The sequence below is a fragment of the Daphnia pulex genome, chromosome 8 (assembly GCF_021134715.1).
Source record: "Daphnia pulex isolate KAP4 chromosome 8, ASM2113471v1".
Taxonomy (NCBI): domain Eukaryota; kingdom Metazoa; phylum Arthropoda; class Branchiopoda; order Diplostraca; family Daphniidae; genus Daphnia; species Daphnia pulex.
The window spans coordinates 5418680-5433323 of NC_060024.1; the positions used below are offsets into that span (position 1 = coordinate 5418680).

The 14644-nt window shown below is 36.0% G+C and overlaps 1 protein-coding gene and 1 long non-coding RNA gene across 5 annotated transcripts; one reads left to right on the plus strand and one right to left on the minus strand.

Annotated features, from left to right (window-relative positions):
• Positions 1-3483: 3483 nt before the first annotated feature.
• Positions 3484-5504, minus strand: LOC124199394. 3 transcript variants are annotated; one of them, XR_006876826.1, is made up of 6 exons: positions 5245-5504; positions 5007-5161; positions 4846-4941; positions 4437-4725; positions 4203-4370; positions 3484-4140 (listed from the first exon to the last, which is right to left on the minus strand). It is a non-coding gene; the product is annotated as an uncharacterized LOC124199394 (long non-coding RNA). The 3 variants fall into 3 exon arrangements; XR_006876825.1 differs by having other exon boundaries at positions 3486-4133; XR_006876827.1 differs by having other exon boundaries at positions 3486-4133; positions 5239-5504.
• On the plus strand, positions 5505-8083 carry LOC124199393 (FK506-binding protein 59-like). Of its 2 annotated transcripts, none has more exons than XM_046595196.1 (7): positions 5505-5786; positions 5858-6002; positions 6065-6174; positions 6251-6658; positions 6729-6898; positions 6968-7484; positions 7671-8083. In XM_046595196.1, the coding sequence occupies exons 5-7, from the start codon at positions 6857-6859 to the stop codon at positions 7724-7726; spliced, it is 615 nt and encodes a 204-aa protein (XP_046451152.1). In that variant the 5' UTR covers positions 5505-5786; positions 5858-6002; positions 6065-6174; positions 6251-6658; positions 6729-6856; the 3' UTR covers positions 7727-8083. The 2 variants fall into 2 exon arrangements, 1 of the variants encoding a protein (XP_046451152.1); XR_006876824.1 differs by having other exon boundaries at positions 5568-5786; positions 6968-7156.
• Positions 8084-14644: the final 6561 nt, after the last annotated feature.

The window sequence follows — 14644 nt, forward strand, 5'->3', positions numbered from 1 at the left end:
CAGCAACGAAGAGCGCTACCGCATCAACAAACACCAGTTGGTAATGCTGGCACAACAGCAACATTTCCCCCGACTCGTCTGGTTTCAACCTATCATTGTCATCGTTGCCAACGGCTTGAACCAGACTCAAACAAACTAACTCTACGCCACGTCACCACAGTTCAAAGGTATCTTTGTGGCCGGCGCTCCTGGTTTCCTCATGTTCAACATTAACCCCAGGAGAGGACTCACCAACGGGACTCCGGTCACCTTTCACTCCTTAGTGCTCGATCCCAGAGAAGATCGCGAACGACTCGTGGCCGCCATCACCGAAGGTAACAACGACGTCGTCATTCTACAATATAATCCCACGCAGGTCTTGGTCAAAATCACCCACGCCGATCCCGACGACTTCATCGGTCTCACCGCAGTGGAAGGAGATGTTATCACAAACACACACCAGCAAACCATTCGCTATCACCGTCCTGGGGATGAGGATGCACTGAAAATCGCAAAGTACATCCTCAGACTGTACCGGAAAATAGCTAACTACATCCTCACACTGTTGCGCGTTGAAACCGCTGAAAAAATGCGTTACCGGGATCAACCTTGTGATGTCACATCATGTTACCAAAATTTAAAAATGTTTTGACTTACCGTCTTTTAGTAAATGAATTTAGCTAAAGGGACTATACGCCAAATCTGTACATGGCATCCAAAACCTTAAACATGGTCTATTATGGCGGATAGTCGCTCCGTAAAATGATAATTACCAAAGATCCATTACTCCTAATTTTGTTCTAAATATCTCTAAAAATCAATAATATGACAGCAAATAAGACTACGGGGTTAATTTCCTATTTATAATTCATTAATAGTAAGTTATTTACCAAAATTTCGACCGCAATTGTAAACTGTAGTTACGGACAAATCCGCCGCATACGCTTGGCGTATCTTGCATAGCGAAGATACCAAATACGCCAAATGCACGCGGCGGAATTTGTCGGTAACCACAATTGAAAAATGCCTTCTATGGAGCAGTTACACATCCTGCGTTGCCAGGTCTGGAAATCAATTTTGTGTCCAAAGTCAAAAGCGTACAGCCTCTTTAAAACGCTGTAGGGGAGACTGGAGTAAAACGGGACGGTTTTCGTTTGCCCCCTATATCTCCCCAACTAATCATTTCATTTCGTTAAAAAAATTTTTTATGTATTCCCTATTGTAATGTACCCCCCATATTTTTTTCATAATTTTATAATAAACCATTTCCCCATAAAAGACCTTTAAAGTTTACTCAGATTTATGGGAGGAGCCTATTTTTTGGGGTAAGTGAGGACACTGGGGTGGGTGGTAAGGGACGTCCTCCGTTTTCGCCTTAAAATTCATTAATAAAATTTAAAAAAATTTAAAAAGTGTTCCACTGCATAGACTCTTTGAGTTTATAAATGTTTCAATTAAATTATTGTGTTAATGAACCTTTTTTCTTATATATACAAAAACCCTTATGGAGCAGTAGGACATCCTGCGTTGCTAGGATACCTCTTAAAAATGCTGTACGCTGATTGGTCCGTAACTGTCCCATTTTAGGCAAAAACAGCTGTCCCGATTTCCCGATTACGACTCTTTTTTTTAAAAGTTCATACTGTCTAAATGAATTGATCTAAAATTCTAATTTTTGTTTTAAACGATCAAGAAATGAATCAGCTTCATTTCCATATTAAATTTACATGCCATTAGCGTTTATTTCTTTCTATAAACATAAAATGGCGGAGACAAAAATTTCAAAAAAAAACCGTTTTTTTAGTTTTGTCAATAACTCATGCAGTTATTGACAAAAATCAACCAAATTTCATGCCAAAGTAGATTATACAGATTTACATAACATACTAAAAATTTTTAAAGTTTTATTAACATCTACTATTTTTCCCCCCAATGTCCCTTTTGACCCGGTGTCCCATTTTACTCCAGTCTCCCCTACGCTGATTGGCCCTTTTGGACACAAAATTGATTTCCAGACCTGGCAACGCAGGATGTGTAACTGCTCCATACTAAGCTAAATAACTTAAAATTGCTGGGGTAAAAATAGAAAATGAATCCTCTAGTCTTGTGCGCTAGCTTATTATTGAATTTTAGAGATTAGTAGAAAAAGATGGAGTTGTAGATCGTCTGCATTTTATCATTTTACGGAGGGGCTGTCCGCCATGATGTGAGAGTGATGAGTGAGGATACGCCATGATAAGTCATTGTTTTATTATTTTTTTTATATATTATTTTTTAAATTTATATTGCTAATATTTCTCGGGAGGGTTTTTATCCGTGACTAATAGCATACCAATGAAAAAAAGTTCATTAGAAAAATTTTAACTTGCAATTAGTTTCAGGTAAGCCTATCTTGTCTGATAACTTTACTCGACTTTACTCCACTACAAATGGATATTCCATTGCTGCCGATCGCTGACACCGTGTGAAAGACTCGTCCCTATCCTAGTCTTCCAGCTGAAAGGTTCAACTAATTTATAGTGCTTTCAACTGGGTTGGGTTGGAATCGGATGCAATTCTTTCGCAAGATTGTAGCTAAAGGCATCAAGGGTGGCGAGATTTGGTTAAGTTGAATAGCATGCATCTAGTGTCTGCCGGCTTGTTCGTTGTCTTATCGCTGGCAAAAAAAAACTAGGCTTATAACGAGAGGACCGTTTTCGTCTCAATTTAAATGTGACTGGCGGGACTGGCGGTGACTGGTCACCTCAACGTCTTTGAATGCTACTGCCACGGCGAGCGGAAACCACCAACTATTTATATGAATCCAATGAGGTCAGCTAAGTCTATTGTCGCCAAGGGAATTGATATTCTACGTGTTAAAAAAATATAAATAAAGTTCTAGGGAGACAAAAATGATAACATGTACAAAATAGAGGTCATGCGATACTGAGAAAATAAAGTTCAAGCAAGGGTAAGGTCACAATAACGCTGAATAGCCTTGTGTCATATTATGATTGATTTGTTGAATGAAGATTGTGAATAAAAAACTATGGGCATTGCTGGTTATTCCTTTTTCTATTATATAAAAAAAGGGTATTCAACGACGAAACTTAATGCATGATTAGATTGCAAAGGATATATATCCAACGCCTATATTTCAATTAACTTATCAGTGTAACAGTGTTGTCAAATACTATATCTACCTTCTATCAAGCACTTCTCAGTAAACAATAGTGCTGGTGATGTTAGCAGTGCTTGGGGATATAGAATTTTAAAAAAATCAAAACTAAAGTAAAGTGAAGGATTGTTTCCAGATGGCACTGACCGAGGAGTTAATCTTTTAGTAAGTGATCGAATTGGTAGACTTAAAGCTTAAACACTGCTTTGAAAGGCCATGGATAACCATCTCGTAACAAGAGGAAAAAAAATTACAGTTTTGCATATCAAAAGTCAAATATACGACGGTGCTGGCTGAGAAATCTTCAACCGAGACAGCATTTCCTAAAAAAGTGTTTTATTAGTGGGTAGGTTTCGGTTCGTTAACTGAGATAGAATCTCCATTTTCATTTATTAAATTTACCCGCCAAATTCAGAATTTTTATTTGAAAAGTCAAGATACAAAATTCAAATTCAAATGGTGGAAAAGCAGTCACGAAAACCTTTAACGAAGATCATCTGATTGTCGTTGGATGCTTCTGTAGACTCCGCCATTTGGTAGATAGAAGCTATTTCACTATTTTCCATACCGTCATTTTCATCCACATTCAGCGGCTTCCCGTTGACTGATACGATATTGGGTTTCCTGCCAGTAGCACTTGAAGAAATCTGCATTAATTTTCCTACGATCGACCTTTAAATACTCCACAGCTCTTATTTATCTCGTTCGATTTGAGCAAGATCAGCGTTTAGCTAGACACCTTTCGTCGACTCGTCCCACCAACCGTAAAGCCATTTGCCTTCATTCTTTTCGTTTAACCTGTCAATCATTTACGTCCATCTTGTTGAAAATGCTAGCGTACACAATTTCTTGTCCGTTTCGCGTTGCTTGCAAATCTTGGCTTTGCAGATCACCAGCACTTGAATAGGCGCCCGCCTTATTGTCCGAATCATGGAGAATCCAGAATCGCCTCGAAATGCTTCTTAGTTTCCTCCGGCTTGTGGATGCCCCAAATTGCCTACAAGCTGGCGAAACAAAATCTGTGAGTAAAAAATCAAAACAAGTTGCTCGTCAAATTCCACGTTACCTGGCCAATGAGGAATAAACCTTTTTCATTTTTGGGTCCATTTCTAGCGCCTTTTGGCATTGATCACGAATTGCACAGAAATCGCTTCACTTTAAACAGCACATGGACTGATTGAGTGTGTTGCTAACATAAGCTGTTCTCGTTCTGTAGCTTTCTCGTCTTTAAGAGCTGATGAAGTGAAAATGAAATGTTTTAATAAAATGAATTCAAATTGATGTGAAAAGCAAAAATTACTTTGTTCAAACTCGAGGAGGGGACGATTTTGGAGTACTCTGTTTGTTGGCCGCGTATTAGGCCTTTTGAAATGATTGATTCCTTTTTCCTTGCAGAGTTTAACCTCTTCCAGCTCTCTTTAGCCTTTTCGAAGCTCTTGAGTTCAATCTGGCATTCGACGTTTGCGTTGTATATGGAACAGCGAGTTGCTCGTTACTGGCAGAGCCGGTGTCAATTTAATCAAGCTCCTCTCTTGCTTCTTGAATTTCAACAAAGCATGTTCAACACCGTCACCGAGCATGCTTAACTCCTGTTGATGAAATGTACCGTGTCCCCGTGTCGATCGACGAGTGAAACTACAAAGATGAAGGGAGAAAAAGGCAACTACTATTAAATTTTCACATTAAATATTTTGATTAAGAAAGTATACCTTCAACAATTGCATTCTTCATCACGACTTCCAACTTTCAAGTTTGATTTAAAATTCCTCCACCAATTGCTTTGGTGAGATCTTCTAACTTCCAACCTATGTAAACACAAATAAGAATTACAGAATTTACATAAACATTAACAGTATGGATTCAATCATACTTCAAACACCGGCAATATTGTGGCTTTTCAGAGGAATTTTTAGGTGGGTTTCCATTTTCACTGCAGGCATAATTGGATTTACAATTTACAAGACTGCCACCTCTCCACGCTTCAATGGTAGCTATACACCAGTAAGGTTCCATGGCTTACACTACCTGTAGAGATTTCCACACCAAATATTGTCATATAAATCAACCACAACTTCATCACATATTTCCATTATATAACTTACGAGTACCTTTGACAAGGTTGAATTTTAATTTCTCCACTCTGTCCCAACTGGAATCAAGTTCCATGTTTCGTCAAACAGCCTGTGTAGTAGACTGAGATGCTCTTACTCTGAGCAGTCCATTGCCAGTTCCTGTCTGCTTGATTTCTTTCAAAACACCACATTTGTCAGGGCGTGAGATCAACAGCTTGTGGGGCAGGTGTGTAAGGCTCTTGTTTTCTTGAATCTTGAACAGGTTGATCAACCTCCATGCTGCATTTTTCATTGGCAGCATTTTCAAATGAAATTCTGTGATGAAACCAACTAAATGACAACAATCCATAACAGCCAATCAACAAAGCAGCATGAAAGTTGGTCAACCCATGTTCAAGTTCTACAAAGACAGAGCCTTAAGCCTACACATTTGCCCCAGCAGCTGTTGATCTCACTCCCAACAAAAGAAGGTGGTGTTTTGATAGAAATGAAACAGGTGGGAACTGGCAAGGAGCAGCTCAGTCCAGTCAGTCCACACAGGCTTTTTGACGAATGGCATGAAGCTTGATTTTCCGAAGGTATTTTTAATAGAATGTGATGAATGTGTGGTTGTTTTTTTATTGACATTTTAAAATGTAATACTCTACAGGTAGTGTAAAAAAGACATGCAAGACCTTCCTGGAGTAAATACCATTGAAGTGTGCAGTCTTGTCTTGTTAATCCAATTATGCTTTCGGTGAAAATGGAAGTCCACCTAAAAATTCCTCTTAAATGCCACATTGCTGATGTTTGAGGTATGGTTAGATCCACACTGTTCATTTTTATACAAAATTCTGTAATTCATATTTGTCTTTAGGTTGGAAGATAGAAGATCTCACCAAAGCATGGAATAGCTTGATGGAGGAATTATAAATCAAACCTTAAAGTTATTCAAATCCTATAATGAAAAGGTGCTTGTTGCTGAAGGTATGCTTCCTTGACTGAAGTATTTTAAGTGAAAATTAAACAATAGTTTCCTTTTTCTCCCTTTTAATTGTTCTAGTTTCACTGGTCGGTCGACACGTGGAGACACGGTATTTGATCAACTTGAGTTAAGCTTCAACCTTGGAGAAGATTTAGAACACAACATTCCCGACGGTGTTGAATAGGCTCTGTTGAAATTCAAGAAGCAAGAGAGGAGTTTCCTTAAGTTGACACCTGCATACGGTTTCGGCTCTGCCGGTAACGAGAAACAAGGTGTTTTACCCAACGTCAACTTCGAATACGAGGTTGAACTAAAGAGCTTTGAAAAGGCCAAAGAGAGCTGGAGCATGGACGCCGAAGAAAAAGCTGGAACAGGCGAAACTCTGCAAAGAAAAAGGAGCCAATCATTTAAAAACTGCCAAATACGCTCTGGCTAACAAACAGTAGGCCTACTTCAAGATTTTCACCCTCCTCGAGTTTGAAAAAAGTAAGTTTTGCTTTCCACAACAATTTGATTACATTTTGTAAAAAAATTAAACATTTCGTTTCTATTTCAGCTCTTAAAGACTAGAAAGCTACGGAGCGAGAACAGCTCATGCTGGCAGCATACCTCAATCAAGCCATGTGCTGTTGAAAGTTAAATGATTTCTGTGCAACTCGTGATCATTGCCACAAGGCGCTCGAGATGAACCCGAAAAATGAAAAGGGTTTATTCCGTATGGGCCAGGTATCCGTACAAGTTGACCAGCAATTAGTTTGGATTTTTTACTTACTGATTTTGTCTCTCCATTCGTAGGCACTTTTGGGCATTCACGAGCCTGAGGAAGTCAAGAAACATTTCGAGGCGATTCTCCAATTTGATTCGAACAACAAGGCGGCCGCCAATCAAGTGGTGATCTGCAACGCCAAGATTCGGGAGCTACGCGAAAAGGACAAGAAATTGTACTCTAGCATTTTCAACAAGGTGGTCGAAAACGATCGACAGGTAAGCGAAAAGAATGGAGGCAAATGGCTTTACGGTTGGTGGGACGAATCGACGAAGGGTGTCCAGCTGGACGTTGATCTGGCTCATATCGAACGAGATAAACAAGAAGCTGTGGAACAGTTGAAGGCTGAACGTAGGAAGATCCAAGCAGATTTTTTCAAGCGTTACGGGGGCAGGAAACCCAACATTGTGTCAGTCAACGGGAAACCGCTAAATTTGAATGAAGATGAGGGTGAAGAAGAAGATGACAAAAGCTCTTCGGAACACCAAAATGCGGAGTCGACAGAAACACCAACAGAGTCATCACATGAGTCATCCAACGATCTTCGTAAATGTTTTCGCGACTCTTTTCTGCACGATTTCAATTGCGGAATGAAAACACCCACCCTCCCGTCGAGTGCGAATCCTTATAACTTTGCACGGAACATTTATACTAACAGAATGTCATTTGTCTGCCATTTTTGTGTTAAGGGCCGCAACTAACTGGGTTTTGTTTTATTTATTCTATTTGCAGAAAGCCTTGCGGAACAAGGCGATGGATATGCCGGAACCGACGCAGTGGGACAATGAAGACTCGGAGAACACGACCGCCGTTGAATTGCAAGATCCTTTGGACTCTGTGCCATGTATAGAGTCGGAAGACTCCGAAGGGTCGGATGAAAACTAATCTTATTGATTATCGTCATTGTGATTCTCGACCCATTTTTTTGAAATTTTATTACCGAGAATTGATTGTGTTTTTCTTTCATGCCTGTTCTCTCTGTTGTTATAACACAAACAATTTCTAAACCAACACAGTTACTAAGGACATATTCAATTGATTGTGTAATTATCGACTGCCCTCAATCGTAAAACATATCTCATCTTTATCAAATAAAAATTGTGAATTTGACGGGTATAAAATTTAATAAATAAAACTGGAGACTCCATCTTAGTTGACGAAACCAAATCCTCCCTGAGTGATAAAGAAAATGCTGTCTCGGTTGAAGCTGTTCTACCCATCTTCTTTGAGACCTCTGATATGCAGATGATACCACGCCATTTAGGAGATATGAAAATTGAAGTTAACATTAGCTATCAGTAGAAAATGACGATAGAAACATAACTTATTTAATCCTCTGTTTGATTCATGGCCTACTAAATGGTTAAGGCCTGTAAACTTGGATGTTGCCATATGACGGCGAGAGAAGCTGCAAAATTCCCTATCCTTCTCCCGGGCAAGAGCCAATCAGGCGAAAAATTGAGGGTTGAACTTCGCCATCTGGCGTTCAATACTGCTATCTCATTAGAATGGTTAGAGCTAGATGTATTAAGTTTTTTTTAACACATCGCTCATTGTTAGGGTAGCCGAATGGATAGCGATGTCTGCTATTATTCCATGGCACGGCGTTCAATATTCGTTCGGGAGAACTTTTTTTAATTTTCAGTTTACAACAAAGGTTGTGTTTCATAGAATAATTGATTTGAAAAATTTTTGGGAATTATGCACGTGTAATTTTACCCTATTTAGTCGTTTTCCTAAACAACTGCTGTTGAACTTAGTAAGAAAAAAGCATTTCGTGGCTTCCAACAACTTGTTATTTACTTTAGCCTACAACGAGATTTACATTTACATCTTAAAACACCAGATGGCGAAGTACAACCCTCATTTTTTCTTGTGATTGGCTATCACAGGAGCAGGGCTAGGGAATTGGCCACGCCTCTCGCCTTCATGGCAGTGGATACAAGTCTACAGGCCTTAACCATAGAGTAGGCCATGGTTTGATTTTACATATTGTTCCTTTCTAGATACACGAGGGGTTGTCAACTCAAAAAAATCCTCGTACACCCTCGGATTTTTTCAAAAAAATCCCTAGAAAATCCCAAAAATCAAAAAAATCAAAAAATCAAAAAATCCCAAAAATCTCAAAATTCCAAGAATTTTGGTTTAATCAATCGACGAAATTTTACAAGAATCGATTTTTTTCGTTATCGATTCTAATTCCCCTTACTGTGTTAATAATTCCCCTTGGGCTTCTGTCTGTCTCTTGGTCTGTCTGCTGTTAGTGCCATGCTAGGAATTTTTGATGGGAAAAATGACTTCTATAAATTCTGGTATTTCTAGAGAGGATGACGATACATGGGAATTGTTAAAAGAAAACAAGGTCATTGTACCTGAAAGTATTAAAAAAATACTTAACGATCTCAATTATAGTGGAATTCGTGCGTTGGCTAAAGTAAATGAGTCAAGTGTCATGATTGAAGAGTACATCCGAGATGTACTTGCTGGTGATCCTGATGTTATCGAAATTATGAATAAAGAAGAAAAACTACAAATATTTGGATCTATCTTTTCACGGTGCCCGTCCAAGTTCAAACTTTCACCTGGGCACAAAGTTACATTCCAAATTTTGTCAGAGGTTTGCAAAGAAATTGTCCAGCGCTGGACAATTATCTGTAAAGTAAAGCCACGTCGATCAATGGGTGTTCCATCTGGTAAAATAAGACTTTATAGCAATCTGAAAAAATCTGAAAAAATCTGAAGAAATCTGAAAAAATCTGAAAAAATCCCAAAAATCTGAAAAAATGATTTTTGGATTTAAGATCCGTACACCTTCGGATCGAGTTGACAACCCCTCGTAGATACAGTAGTTCCCATACTTCCCAATGGCTTATTTTAAAATGATTTTGGTTGTGGGTATTTATGCCAGCGTCATCTGTCAACTTCTAAATACATAATAATCAAACGAATTCTGTCACTTGGTTTATTTATTCTGAATTCACATCCCATAAAAAATTACCAAAAGAAACGGACCTTCACTTTTGAAGGAAATTGACTTAGGTCAATTATCATTCGGAATTCAAATATTCTTATCACATGTATGTTAGTGGTTCAAATCTTGATATAAGCAAAACGTTTTATTATTTCAATTTTCAATTTTATTTTATTTTATTTCGATTTATGTGAAAAAATTAGCGTTCAATTTGATTTTTCTGATTTTTCGTTTCATTTGCACAAGAAAATATACGAGAAAGCAAGAGGGAACTGAAAGGAAATGGAGACATTCCCGTGGAGGAACACTAATATTATACTAGATTTTTGTCAAACAAAAATTATTTTAATACGTTCTATACTACAGTCCTTGGGTGTAATGGTTAGCGCTTCGGGTGGATCAAGTAAGTTGTGCGTGAGCTCGACATAGTGGGGCCGCACACCGTTGTGCGTGAGCTCGAATAAGTGGGGCCGCACACCAGAGCATACCGATATGTTAAACTTACATGACTGAGGATTGTTTTTTGCTAATTAAAAGTTCTAATTAAAAAATATGATTCTTGAAAGGAAATTGACTTAGGTCAATTATCATTCGGAATTCAAATATTCTTATCACATTTGTGTTAGTGGTTCAAATCTTGATATAAGCAAAACGTTTTATTATTTCAATTTTCAATTTTATTTTATTTTATTTCGATTTATGTGAAAAAACTAGTAACCTGAGCCCCGGTCAAATCCGGGGAACTTTTGTCTAGCGTAAAGTCGGACTATTTTGCTATTCGCTTTTCTGTAGCTTAATTATCTGCCCGTAATAGATTTTATCGTGGGAAATCTGCCCAGTACCTTACTTGAAGATTTCGTCATTACGGCGATGCTATAGACATCTGGTGGTGATGCTCGTTGTTGCGTCATCAATGATTGCGTCATCACGGTGACGACATCTGGTGGTGATGGGCATGTTTGGGCATGTTCCATTTTTGGGGAGGAGCCTGTGTTGACACAGACACAGGCTTCTCCCCCAAAAATGTCCGTGACAGACACAGGCTCCTCCCACAAAAGCTTGTTCTTTTATTATAATTTATATAATAAAACAGCAAGGTTTTGGGGGAGGTGCTTATTCATGTCACGGACATTTTTGGGGGAGGAGCCTGTGTCTGTGTCAACAATGTGTCAACACAGGCTCCTCCCCCAAAATGGAACATGCCCAAACATGCCCATCACCACCAGATGTCGTCACCGTGATGACGCAATCTTTGATGACGCAACAATTAGCATCACCACCAGATGTCTATAGCATCTCCGTGATGACGAAATCTTCAAGTACCGGGCAGATTTCCCACGATAAATTCTATTACGGGCAGATGATTAAGCTACAGAAAAGCGAATAGCAAAATAGTCTGACTTAACGCTAGACCAAAGTTCCCCGGATTTGAACGGGGCTCAGGTTACTCGTAGATAGATTATTACATAAAATAACAAACATCCATTGCAGGTACGCTAATGGTTCAAATCTTTTCAAAAGCATTTATTTTTTCATGTCAAGTTTGATGGTTATGTATTTTAATTTTATTTTTGAATATTGATTACTATTCTTGTTGATATTTGGTCATTTCGTGTATTTTATTGAAGAACTATAAACCTAGAAGAACAAGAACAAATTTAAAAAATATGGTTCTATTAATTTCCTACTTGTTTTAATTTACATCTAACCGGAGAAATTTTTATGTTTAAAGATTTGTTATGTAGAAATATTAATATTGAGCTTATTTTTTGTTCAATAAATTTTAACTTTAAAGAGAAATGATAACACTACTTGGGTGTAATGGTTAGCGGTTCGAATGAACTTAAGATAGGCGTTGGCTTGAAAGGCGCTCCTGGTCTATACCAGTGTTCTCAAATATCTGCAGACTTGAATAACCAAGGATTGTTTTTACTTCCGTTTCATAATTTTTAATAACAAAGAGTATTTTTGTATAAGTTATTCACTTAAGTAAATTATTATTACATAAAATAACAAACATCCATTGCAGATACGCTAATGGTTCAAATCTTTTCAAAAGCATTTATTTTTTCATGTCACGTTTGATGGTTATGTATTTTAATTTTATTTTTGAGTATTGATTACTATTCTTGTTGATATTTTGTCATTTCGTGTATTTTATTGAAGAACTATAAACCTAGAAGAACAAGAACAAATTTAAAAAATATGGTTCTATTAATTTCCTACTTGTTTTAATTTACATCTAACCGGAGAAATTTTTATGTTTAAAGATTTGTTATGTAGAAATATAAATATTGAGCTTATTTTTTGTTAAATAAATTTTTAACTTTAAAGAGAAATGATAACACTACTTGGGTGTAATGGTTAGCGGTTCGAATGAACTTAAGATAGGCGTTGGCTTGAAAGGCGCTCCTGGTCTATACCAGTGTTCTCAAATATCTGCAGACTTGAATAACCAAGGATTGTTTTTACTTCCGTTTCATAATTTTTAATAACAAAGAGTATTTTTGTATAAGTTAATCACTTAAGTAAATTATTATTACATAAAATAACAAACATCCATTGCAGATACGCTAATGGTTCAAATCTTTTCAAAAGCATTTATTTTTTCATGTCACGTTTGATGGTTATGTATTTTAATTTTATTTTTGAGTATTGATTACTATTCTTGTTGATATTTGGTCATTTCGTGTATTTTATTGAAGAACTATAAACCTAGAAGAACAAGAACAAATTTAAAAAATATGGTTCTATTAATTTCCTACTTGTTTTAATTTACATCTAACCGGAGAAATTTTTATGTTTAAAGATTTGTTATGTAGAAATTCTAATATTGAGCTTATTTTTTGTTCAATAAATTTTAACTTTAAAGAGAAATGATAACACTACTTGGGTGTAATGGTTAGCGGTTCGAATGAACTTAAGATAGGCGTTGGCTTGAAAGGCGCTCCTGGTCTATACCAGTGTTCTCAAATATCTGCAGACTTGAATAACCAAGGATTGTTTTTACTTCCGTTTCATAATTTTTAATAACAAAGAGTATTTTTGTATAAGTTAATCACTTAAATAAATTATTATTACATAAAATAACAAACATCCATTGCAGATACGCTAATGGTTCAAATCTTTTCAAAAGCATTTATTTTTTCATGTCAAGTTTGATGGTTATGTATTTTAATTTTATTTTTGAATATTGATTACTATTCTTGTTGATATTTGGTCATTTCGTGTATTTTATTGAAGAACTATAAACCTAGAAGAACAAGAACAAATTTAAAAAATATGGTTCTATTAATTTCCTACTTGTTTTAATTTAAATCTAACCGGAGAAATTTTTATGTTTAAAGATTTGTTATGTAGAAATATTAATATTGAGCTAATTTTTTGTTAAATAAATTTTAACTTTAAAGAGAAATGATAACACTACTTGGGTGTAATGGTTAGCGGTTCGAATGAACTTAAGATAGGCGTTGGCTTGAAAGGCGCTCCTGGTCTATACCAGTGTTCTCAAATATCTGCAGACTTGAATAACCAAGGATTGTTTTTACTTCCGTTTCATAATTTTTAATAACAAAGAGTATTTTTGTATAAGTTATTCACTTAAGTAAATTATTATTACATAAAATAACAAACATCCATTGCAGATACGCTAATGGTTCAAATCTTTTCAAAAGCATTTATTTTTTCATGTCACGTTTGATGGTTATGTATTTTAATTTTATTTTTGAGTATTGATTACTATTCTTGTTGATATTTTGTCATTTCGTGTATTTTATTGAAGAACTATAAACCTAGAAGAACAAGAACAAATTTAAAAAATATGGTTCTATTAATTTCCTACTTGTTTTAATTTATATCTAACCGGAGAAATTTTTTTGTTTAAAGATTTGTTATGTAGAAATATTAATATTGAGCTTATTTTTTGTTCAATAAATTTTAACTTTAAAGAGAAATGATAACACTACTTGGGTGTAATGGTTAGCGGTCCGAATGAACTTAAGATAGGCGTTGGCTTGAAAGGCGCTCCTGGTCTATACCAGTGTTCTCAAATATCTGCAGACTTGAATAACCAAGGATTGTTTTTACTTCCGTTTCATAATTTTTAATAACAAAGAGTATTTTTGTATAAGTTATTCACTTAAGTAAATTATTATTACATAAAATAACAAACATCCATTGCAGATTCGCTTATGGTTCAATCTTTTCAAAAGCATTTATTTTTTCATGTCAAGTTTGATGGTTATGTATTTTAATTTTATTTTTGAATATTGATTACTATTCTTGTTGATATTTGGTCATTTCGTGTATTTTATTGAAGAACTATAAACCTAGAAGAACAAGAACAAATTTAAAAAATATGGTTCTATTAATTTCCTACTTGTTTTAATTTACATCTAACCGGAGAAATTTTTATGTTTAAAGATTTGTTATGTAGAAATATTAATATTGAGCTTATTTTTTGTTCAATAAATTTTAACTTTAAAGAGAAATGATAACACTACTTGGGTGTAATGGTTAGCGGTTCGAATGAACTTAAGATAGGCGTTGGCTTGAAAGGCGCTCCTGGTCTATACCAGTGTTCTCAAATATCTGCAGACTTGAATAACCAAGGATTGTTTTTACTTCCGTTTCATAATTTTTAATAACAAAGAGTATTTTTGTATAAGTTATTCACTTAAGTAAATTATTATTACATAAAATAACAAATATCCATTGCAGATACGCTAATAGTTCA

Bases quoted from the DNA above. Each gene is read 5' to 3' on its own strand.
- LOC124199393 (XM_046595196.1), top strand. From the start codon at position 6,857: ATGAACCCGAAAAATGAAAAGGGTTTATTCCGTATGGGCCAG. The intron at 6,899-6,967 runs GTATCCGTACAA...CTCCATTCGTAG, and splicing joins GTTTATTCCGTATGGGCCAG to GCACTTTTGGGCATTCACGA. The intron at 7,485-7,670 runs GTAAATGTTTTC...TTCTATTTGCAG, and splicing joins TGAGTCATCCAACGATCTTC to AAAGCCTTGCGGAACAAGGC.